At 47.1% G+C, this 10,034-nt stretch overlaps 1 protein-coding gene and 1 pseudogene across 2 annotated transcripts; one reads left to right on the forward strand and one right to left on the reverse strand.

Moving 5' to 3' along the window:
• Positions 1–5,181: 5,181 nt before the first annotated feature.
• LOC308515164 (phosphoethanolamine/phosphocholine phosphatase-like) lies at positions 5,182–6,016 on the forward strand (annotated as a pseudogene). The gene has a single exon. The product of its transcript is annotated as a phosphoethanolamine/phosphocholine phosphatase-like (transcript).
• A 1,757-nt stretch (positions 6,017–7,773) lies between these two features.
• On the reverse strand, positions 7,774–8,559 carry LOC308516419 (ferritin light chain-like). The gene has a single exon (XM_081087380.1). It carries the CDS (start codon positions 8,430–8,432, stop codon positions 7,905–7,907), a length of 528 nt encoding a protein of 175 aa, XP_080943506.1. The 5' UTR covers positions 8,433–8,559; the 3' UTR covers positions 7,774–7,904.
• Between the last annotated feature and the right edge of the window lie 1,475 nt (positions 8,560–10,034).

Below are 10,034 nucleotides of genomic sequence, written 5' to 3' on the forward strand. Positions count from 1 at the left end.
CAATTCACCTGATATATTTTCTCCCCTAGACTTGGAATCAGCAATTTTTCCAAGGAGCCGTGGTTCTTTTTTCCAAGATATTTAGAGCTTACAGTCTGAACGCTAGGGGAGCTCATTGCAACTGTGCTCTCACTGCTTCTAAGACTTTTGTTGAACAAAGCTAGAAAAAAAGTATTTTTAAGAAAAAATACATCATAAGTTTATATTGATATTTCCAATTCAAATGTAAAATTACAGGTTTTCATTTACTTCTTGAACATTATATTTATACTAGAGGCCCAGTGCACAAAATTCTCAAAACTGCCTGGTACTGGCACAAGAACAGACATATAGACCATTGGAACAGAACAGAGAACCCAGAAATCAACCCAAGCCATTATACTTAATTAATATTTGACAAAGCAGACAAGAGCATACAATGGAGTTAAGACAGTCTCTTCAATAAATGGTTGGGAAAATGGGACAGATACATGAAAAAAAAGAAGAAAGAAAGAAAGAAACTAGACCATCAACTTACACCATATACAAAAATAAATTCAAAAAGGATAAAAGACTTAAACGTAAGATGGGAAACCATAAAAATCTTAGAAGAATCCATAGGAAGCAAAATATCAGACATATGTTGTAGCAATATCTTTACTGATACAGCTTCTAGGGCAATGGAAACTAAGGAGAAAATAAACAAATGGGACTACATCAAAATAAAAAGCTTCTGCACAGCAAAAGAAACCACCAACAAAACAACAAGAAAGACCAGTGTATGGGAAAACATATTTGCCAATGTTATATCCGATAAGGGCCTAATCTCCAAAATTTATAGGGAACTCATACATCTTAACAAAAAGAAGATAAACAATTAAATCAAAAAATGGGCAAATGACTTAAATAGACACTTTTCGAAAGTAGACATTCAGAAAGCTGAGAGATATATGAAAACATGCTCAAAGTCACTAATCATCCAAGAGATGCAAATCAAAATGACAATGAGATACCATCTCACACCTTTCAAATGGTTATCATCAAGAAATCGACAAAGAACAAATGCTAGCAAGGATGTGAGAAAAAGGAACCCTCTTGCACTGCTGGTGGGAATGCAGACTGGTGCAGCCTCTGTGGAAAACAGCATGGAGCTTCCTCAAAAAATTTAAAAATGGAACTCCCATTTGACCCAGTAATCCCACTTCTAGGAATATATCCCAAGAAACCAGAAACACCAATCAGAAAGGACATATGGCCCTAACCGGTTTGGCTCAGTGGATAGAGCATCGGCCTGCATACTGAAGGGTCTCAGGTTCAATTCCGGTCAAGGGCATATTGGTTGTGGGCACATCCCCAGTGTGGGGTGTGCAGGAGGCAGCTGATCGATGTTTCTCTCTCATCGATGTTTCTAACTCTCTATTCCTCTCCCTTCCTCTCTGTAAAAAATCAATAAAAATCTATATATATAAAAGCCTAAGCGACCAGCCAACCAGCCAGTAGCTATGACATGCACTGACCACCAGGGGCAGATGCTCAATGCACGAGCTGCTGAGCTGTGGTGACTTGGCAGCTGTGGTTCTAGGTTGACGCACCTGTAACCAGAGAGGAGGAAGCCCGATTCTGGGGTGTGTCACCTGAGAACTGCCCTCTTGCAATCCGGGACCCCTCGGGGGATGTTGGAGAGCCAGTTTCAGCCCAATCCCCACAGGCCAGGCCAAGTGACCCCACCAGTGCATGAATCTGTGCACCGGGCCTCTAGTATACACACACACACACACACACACACACACACATATATATAAAAGAAAGGACATATGCACTACTATATTCATAGCAGCACAATTTACAATAGCTAAGATTTGGAAACAGCCTAAGTGCCCATCAGCAGATGAGTGGATTAAAAAACAATCGTACATTTACACAATGGAATACTACACTGCTGTAAAAAAGAAATAACTCTTACCATTTGCAACAGCATAGATGGACCTGGAGAGCATTATGCTAAGGGAAATAAGCCAGTCGGAGAAAGATAAATATCACATGATCTCACTCATTTGTGGAATATAATGAACAACATAAACTGATGAACAAAAATAGATACAGAGACAGAGAAGCATCGATCAGATACTAAACTTCAGTGAGAGGCAGGGGAGGAGTGAGGGAGTAAGAGATCAACCAAAGGACTTACATGCATGCATATAAGCATAACCAATGGACACAGGCATGAGAGGGGGTGAGGGCATGTGCTGTGGGTGGGAGTGGCCAGGAAGAAGTCAACGTGGGAAAAATTGAGACATATCTAATACTTTAAACAATAAAAAATTTAAAAAATAGATGAATGGATAAAGAAGATGTGCATATATACAATGAAATATTATTCTGCAATGAAAAGAATAAAATCTTGCCATTTGGGGACCTAGAGGTTATTGTACTGAGTGAAATAAGTCAGATAGAGAAAGACAAAAACCATATGAATTCACTTATATGTGGAATCTAAAAACAAAACAAATGAATAAACAAAACAAAATGGAAACAGACACATAGCTATAGAGAAGAATCTGATAGTTGTCGAAGGATAGGGGAGGAGGATAATAAAAAATGGTGGAGGGGCAGAACCAGTGTGGCTCCAGCTCTGGTTCCCGGGACGCGCAGAGGCCTGGGCGGGGGATGGAAGGCAGGTGGAGGGGACACCCCAGAAGCACATCAGCCACAGCCCCTCTGGTCGACCTGAGGCAATCATGAGCCCAAAAATCTGAGGGTGGATAAGACGCCACATCCCCTCCAATTCCCGTAAGCACTCTGGGCTCCATCCTGCCCCAGAATACCTCCCCAAGCCACTCTCTCTGTGGGGAGCAGCTATAGGGTTAAGCCTCGGACTGACCTGTTGGCAAAGTCACAAACAAGTCCCAGCTTAGAGGGCACAGTCCCCTTAGCATAATTAGGCTTGACCTTATAACACTCCTTAGATCAGGGGTGGGCAAACTTTTTGACTCGAGGGCCACAATGGGTTCTTAAACTGGACCGGAGGGCCGGAACAAAAGCATGGATGGAGTGTTTGTGTGAACTAATATAAATTCAAAGTAAACATCATTACATAAAAGGGTACGGTCTTTTTTTTTTTTTTTAAATATATTTTTTATTGATTTTTTACAGAGAGGAAGGGAGAGAGATAGAGAGCTAGAAACATCGATGAGAGAGAAACATCGATCAGCTGCCTCCCGCACATCTCCCACTGGGGATGTGCCCGCAACCCAGGCACATGCCCCTGACCGGAATCGAACCTGGGACCCTTCAGTTCATAGGCCGATGCTCTATCCACTGAGCCAAACTGGTTTCAGCATTTTTTTTTTTTTTTTTTTTTTTTTTTTTTAGTTTTATTCATTTCAAACGGGCCGGATCCGGCCCACGGGCCGTAGTTTGCCCACGGCTGCCCTAGATCTTGTCTGGGAAGCTGATGGGCTGAGGGAGGTGCAGGAAGTGGCCAAAACAAGTGAAACTCACAAGAACAGTGTAACTATGGTCAAAACAAGTGAAACTCACAAGAACAGTGTAACTATGGTAACCACTACCTTGTTTACCTCTGACTATAAAATGAAGGCTCAGCTTGCCTCTGCATCTCTCTCTGTGGCCTCAGCCAGGCACAGGGAAGATCCACGGAGAATAATGCTGTCTCCGTGTAAATCATTCTTCGCCGACTCCATCCACACATTTGGGAACCACTAGACCACTGGGGCTGGAGCCCGGCATCTGGCGCCCGAACAGGATTCCCCTAGGTAACTGCCCCCCCCCCCCCAACTTGAGAAACCCCACACTCGGGATGGATAGGACTCCACCAGGGTGCTGCAGACCCCCCCTATAGAGGATAAGTAGGGTAAGAAGGTGGATAGTACAGAACTTAGATTGAGAAGATGTGCCATACTGAGTCTAAAGGAAAAAAGACTGTATTTATCTTTTAACACATATGCTTGCTAGCAGAGGAGTTAATGTTACTCCCAGACAGAACGTTTTATACAAGAAGTATGTCCATTTTATGTACATTTACCTTTCTGAGGAAGGAAAGGTAAATGTAAAGACATGGGAGAAGGTAGGCCCAAGGAGCCTTATCCTTAACCCCACTGGCAGCCTTCCCATCCCGGGAAAGTGCAGGATTGGCAAGCTCTCCCTGGGGTGATAGATCAGGACTCAGGTAATAGGGGAAAGCGCCAGTCCTACTCTTATAATGGATACAAGAGAGCATTTGGGGTTTTTCTTTTTAATGCCTGTTTTGGATTGAGTAAATGCATTTTACTTAGTTTTAACACATCAAAGTTAGCTCTTGACACAAAAAGAAAAACTGTCAATTCCATCAATATAAACCTTTTCTATAAAAACAAAAAAAAGGGAAGAAGAATGATTTACACGGAGACAGCATTATTCTCCGTGGATCTTCCCTGTGCCTGGCTGAGGCCACAGAGAGAGATGCAGAGGCAAGCTGAGCCTTCATTTTATAGTCAGAGGTAAACAAGGTAGTGGTTACCATAGTTACACTGTTCTTGTGAGTTTCACTTGTTTTGGCCACTTCCTGCACCTCCCTCAGCCCATCAGCTTCCCAGACAAGATCTAGGGAGAGTTATAAGGTCAAGCCTAATTATGCTGAGGACTGTGCCCTCTAAGCTGGGACTTGTTTGTGACTTTGCCAATAGGTCAGTCTGAGGCTTAACCCTATATCTGCTCCCCACATCTCTCCACTCTCTGCACTTCAAACTCAGCAGGGACAGATTTCTGCCACCGCAGCTCTGCAGGAGAGTGGAAGAGAAATGGAAAGACAGAGAAATATCCATGTGAGAGAAACATTGATGTGAGAGAAACATGTCAACTGGTGGCCTCCTGCACAAGCTCTGGCCAGGGTACCGACCAGGGAGGAGCCTGCTGGAGAAGCTCAGAGATCCTGTGCCCCTTTTATTTGAGGAACTCTTTTGGGTGACACAAAATGATTTGATAATTCAAGACAAAACTGCTCTAGAGCAGTGGTCGCCAACCTTTCGGATCTCACCGACCACCAGTGGTCCACGGACCACCTGTTGGTGACCGCTGCTCTAGAGGAGGTCTGGACGATGGCTAGAGACCAACAGTCCCTACAGGCAGTGCTCCGGGTGGTGTACCAGCCAAGAGTGGGTGTTTTCCGGTTGCTGGCCTCCATGTCTGTCTATGCTAGGGTCTTGGATGTGCCAGCGCCTCTGGCCGAGGCCTGCTAACCAGCCTCTCCCGGATCAGCGCCTGCCGCGCCTGCCCTCGCTTGCTTCCTCCTCTTGCTGCTCTTCTTCCCCTGCTCCCAGGACGGCGGGATAGCTGTGCAGGGGCGCCCCGCTTCCTACTGACCTTCGATTTGGACGAAACTATCCTGGACGAAAACAGCGTGGGGCCAGCGGCCTGCATGCCACCTACCGCGAGGGCTTCTACAACGAGTACATGCAGTGGGTCTTCAAGTACCTGGATGAGCAGGGCGTGTGCCGGCGGGACCTGCGTGCCGTCCGTGAGGCCATCGCCCTGTCCCGGGGCATGGGCGACCTGCTGCAGTGTGTGGCCAAGCAGGGAGCCGGCTTCGAGGTGATTCGCATTTCGGATGCCAACACCTTCGTCGTAGAGAGCTCTGCGCGCCACCGGCCACCTGGGCCTGTTCCGCCGCATCCTCAGCAACCTGTCAGGGCCCGACGCAGGGGGGCTGCTGGCGCTGCGGCCCTTCCACACGCACAGCTGCGCGCGGTGCCCCACCAATATGTGCAAGCACAAGGTGCTCAGCGACTCCCTGCGCGTGCGGATCCAAGACGGCACGCACTTCGAGTGCCTTTTCTACGTGGGCGACGGCGCCAATGACTTCCTTCCCATGGGACTGCTGGCCAACAGCGACGTGGCCCTCCCGCGCCGCGGCTATCTCACGCACCGCCTTATCCTGGAGGCGCGGAAGGCCGAGCCCAGCTCGTTTCGCCCACCCTGGTGCCTTGGGAGACAGCCCACGACGTGCGCCTCGCTTCTGCAGCAAGTGCTGAAGGCGTGCTGAGATGGCTGCCTGCAGGGGGCGCCCCGACGAGGAATGGGGAAGGGAGATCGGGAAAGACAATCTAGTTTTATAACTTCCTTTCCCTTTCACTTTGGTATTCCCTCTGGGACTTTCTAGAATTCCAGCCCGTCCTTTCGGGGGCTGAAAGAGGGAGTTCGAAGCCATCCCTATCTATGTAGTTAAACCAGCTTGGCTGCCTCTCTCAGATCCACCGCAAACAGTTAAATTCTGGAGTCTGACCCAGTCCGGGTAATGCGCATACCGGGGAAGGCAGCGTTTCCTAAAAGCTCGTCCTCTGAACTGAAGGAAGAGGTTCCCTTGCAGACGAGAGAACTTTAACTGCTGCCCGGCCCCATAACTTCCCCTCTCCCAGTCTTAAGTCAGGGAGAAATCCTCACGCATCGGACCCCCCCGCGGAAAGAGAGGAAGCTTTCCAGGCCTAGGTCTCGCTTCACCTACCGCGATCCCACACTACATCCCTTTTCTTGTCTCCCTTCCCTCGCCCATCCCGCCAGCAACCCCAAAAGAAGAAAAGCCAGATGGAACAGTTGCCTCCTGGTGGTGGAGTGAGTTAGCACATTGTCCGGCTTGGGTGGGACCAGCCAGGAACTTCGCACCTGTGCCTCGGTGTCTTCTCGAACCCCAGCTTCGTCTATGCAGCAAGACCAGGGACTTAACCAAAGTCACTCCCGTGGGCTGGGCCCTCTGCGGCCCCTTCCTCTCATATGAAACAGAACAGAAAGCCATGATGTTTTAAAGTAGAGCCAGCGAAACCGAAGCCCCTCCTCGTTGGTGTTTTACAGCTATTAAATCAGGTGAAGGGGGAAAAATGGTGTAAGGACAAAATATAAACAAATAAAATTAATAAATGAAAAAATAATGCTGCCATGAACATTTGTTGTTTTTGTGTGAACATATGCTTTTATTTCTCTTGGATATATGCTTAGGAATAGAATGCTTGGTCAAATGGTAACTATGTTTAAATTTTTGAGGATTGCCAGATTGTTTTCCAAAGTTGCTGCACTACTTTACATTCCCACCAGCAGGGTATGAGGATTCCATTTTGTCTATATCCTTGCCCACATTTGTTATTATTCTTTGTATTTTTTATTCTAGGCATCCTAGTGAATGTGAAGTGGTACCTCACTGTGGTTTTAATTTGCATTTCCCTGATGGCTAATGATTTCCATGTTCTTATTGGCCATGTGTATATCTTCTTTGGTGAAATACCTATGCGGATCTTCTTGCTCATTTTATTTTATTTTGGTAAGAACATTTAATACAAGATCTCTTTTGACCATTTAAAAATTGAATTGTTTACTTTTATTATTGAATTGTAAGAACTTTTTTAAAAACTTTTTAAAAAATTAAATCTTTATTGTTCAGATTATTACATTTGTTCCTCTTTTTCCCCCCCATAACTCCCCTCCTCCCAGTTCCCACCCCACCCTCCGCCCTCACTCCCCACCCACTGTCCTCATCTATAGGTGCATGATTTTTGTCCAGTCTCTTCCCGCATCCCCCACACCCCTTTCCCCCCCAAGAATAGTCAGTCCATTCCCTTTCTATGTCCCTGATTCTATTATAATCACCAGTTCATTTTGTTAATCAGATTATTTATTCACTTGATTCTTAGATTCACTTGTTGATAGATGCATATTTGTTGTTCATAATTTGTATCTTCACCTTTTTCTTCTTCTTCCTCTTCTTTTTTTTTTTTTTTTTGTTGCAGAAAGCTTTATTGTCTCATTTGGTCCAATGCATGGGAGAGGGCTCCGGAGTGGTTAAAGGAATGGCTAGTCGTTTCGGGACGAGGCTCAGGTAAAAGCCAGAGACGCCAAGGGGGTGCAGGGGGGGCCTCGGAAAGGCCTCTGGGCTCCAAAGGCTCCTAGTCGTGCTTGAGGGTGAGCCTCTCGAAGAGATACTCGCCCAGCCCAGCCTGGGGGCCGGCCAGCCTGCGGATGTTAGTCAGGTGGTCGCCCATCTTCTTGATGAGTTTCACCTCCTCATCCAGGAAGTGGTTCTCTAGGAAGTCGCAGAGATGAGGGTCTACACGGGTCGAACCCAGGGCATGCAGATCCAAAAGGGCCTGGTTCAGGTTCTTCTCCAAGGCCAGGGCGGCTTCCATGGCGTCCTGAGTTTTGCCCCACTCATCCTGGGAAGGTTTCTGCACGTCCTGGAAGAGAATGCGGCCACCGCGCTTGTTCTGCAGCTTCAGGAGATGCTCCACGCCCTCGCGCTTCTTCTCGGCCAGCTCGTGGAAGAAGTGGCCCATGCCCTCCAGAGCCACATCGTCGCGGTCGAAATAGTAGCCCAGAGAGAGGTAGGTGTAGGAGGCCCGCAGATGCAGGTTGGCCAGGCGGTTGACCGCGGCCTCCACCTCGGTGGAATAATTCTGGCGAATCTGGGAGCTCATGGTTGTCCAGCAATAAGGAGTTTAAGGTAGAAAAAAATAAACCAAACAAAACCGGTGTTGGCTGGTCCCGGGGGTGGTCCTGAAGGTGGTGAGTGGCTGAGACGCAGGAGAGTGGCCGGAGGCTGGAAGAAGGGGGTGTCCCTGGGTCTGTTCCGTCCAAACACTGTTGAAGCAAGAGACAGATCCGGGAGCTCCGAGTGCGCTGCCTTCTTCCTCTTCTTAAAGGATACCTTTCAGCATTTCATATAATCCTGGTTTGGTGGTGATGAACTCCTTTAGCTTTTCCTTATCTGTGAAGCTCTTTATCTGACCTTCAATTCTGAATGATAGCTTTGCTGGATAAAGTAATCTTGGTTGTAGGTTCTTGGTATTCATCACTTTGAATATTTCTTGCCACTCCCTTCTGGCCTGCAAAGTTTCTGTTGAGAAATCAGCTGACAGTCGTATGGGTATTCCCTTGTAGGTAACTGAGTTTCTTTCTCTTGCTGCTTTTAAGGTTCTCTCTTTGTCTTTTGCTCTTGGCATTTTAATGATGATGTGTCTTGATGTGGTCCTCTTTGGATTCCTTTTGTTTGGGGTACTCTGCAGTTCCTGGACTTGTAAGTCTATTTCTTTCACCAGGTGGGGGAAGTTTTCTGTCATTATTTCTTCAAATAGGTTTTCAATATCTTGCTCTCTCTCATCTTCTGGCACCCCTATAATTCGGATGTTGGTACGCTTGAAGCTGTCCCAGAGGCTCCTTACACTATCTTCGTATTTTCGGATTCTTTTTTCATTTTGCTTTTCCGGTTGGGTGTTTTTTGCTTCTTCGCATTTCAAATCTTTGACTTGATTCTTGCACTCCTCTAGTCTGCTGTTGGGTGTCTGTATAATATTCTTTATTTCAGTCAGTGTATGCCTAATTTCTAGTTGGTCCTTTATCACAACATCGGGGTCTCATTAGATTTCTTGAGGATCTCACTATATTTATCGGCGGTCTCACCGGTTTTTTCGAGGGCCTTACTAAATTTATCGGCGGCTTCTAGACAGTTCTTGAGAGACCTTAAAAGTGTGGTTTTGAGCTCTATATCCAGCATTTTGCTTTCCTCCAATTCTGTCATTTGTGTCCTGTTTCTTTGTCTCCGCATTTTTTATGCTTTCTTGGTGCACCTCCTAGTGGTCTTTGTGCACAGTCTTGTTGTAGTTAAGCCTTGATTGTTGTAGGTAACACTGGGGGGGGGGGGGGGGGCGGGGATTTGACTTCCAGGCCAACTGGCTGTGAGAATCAGCTGTGTCTGCAGTGGGAGAACTTCTGTCCTCTAGGGAGTTGCTAATCTAGCCTTTGCCTGAGACTATCCAGCAAATGCCTCTGTGCAGGGCTTGGGCAGAGTGGGTCCCAGGGGATCAACAGGGCGGGCGGAGCAAGCAGTTATGGCTGCTCTCAGTCCCATCCCCAGAGGCTCTGCCTCTCAGTGTCCCAGCAACCGCTGCAAGTACCTCAGAGAGAAAGCTGCCCTCGAGTTCCGACTGCTGCCAGACAGTCCTGCTTCTCCCGTTTGAGTCTGGGTCCCCAGAGACTCGCCCAGAACTGGAGCTCAGAGCCTGAGACTCCCTCCCGACTGA

The sequence above is a fragment of the Myotis nattereri genome (assembly GCF_964212035.1).
Source record: "Myotis nattereri genome assembly, chromosome: 3".
Lineage (NCBI taxonomy): Eukaryota > Metazoa > Chordata > Mammalia > Chiroptera > Vespertilionidae > Myotis > Myotis nattereri.

Coding starts and splice junctions, on each gene's coding strand:
- LOC308516419 (XM_081087380.1), bottom strand. CDS start 8,432: ATGAGCTCCCAGATTCGCCAGAATTATTCCACCGAGGTGGAGGCCGCG.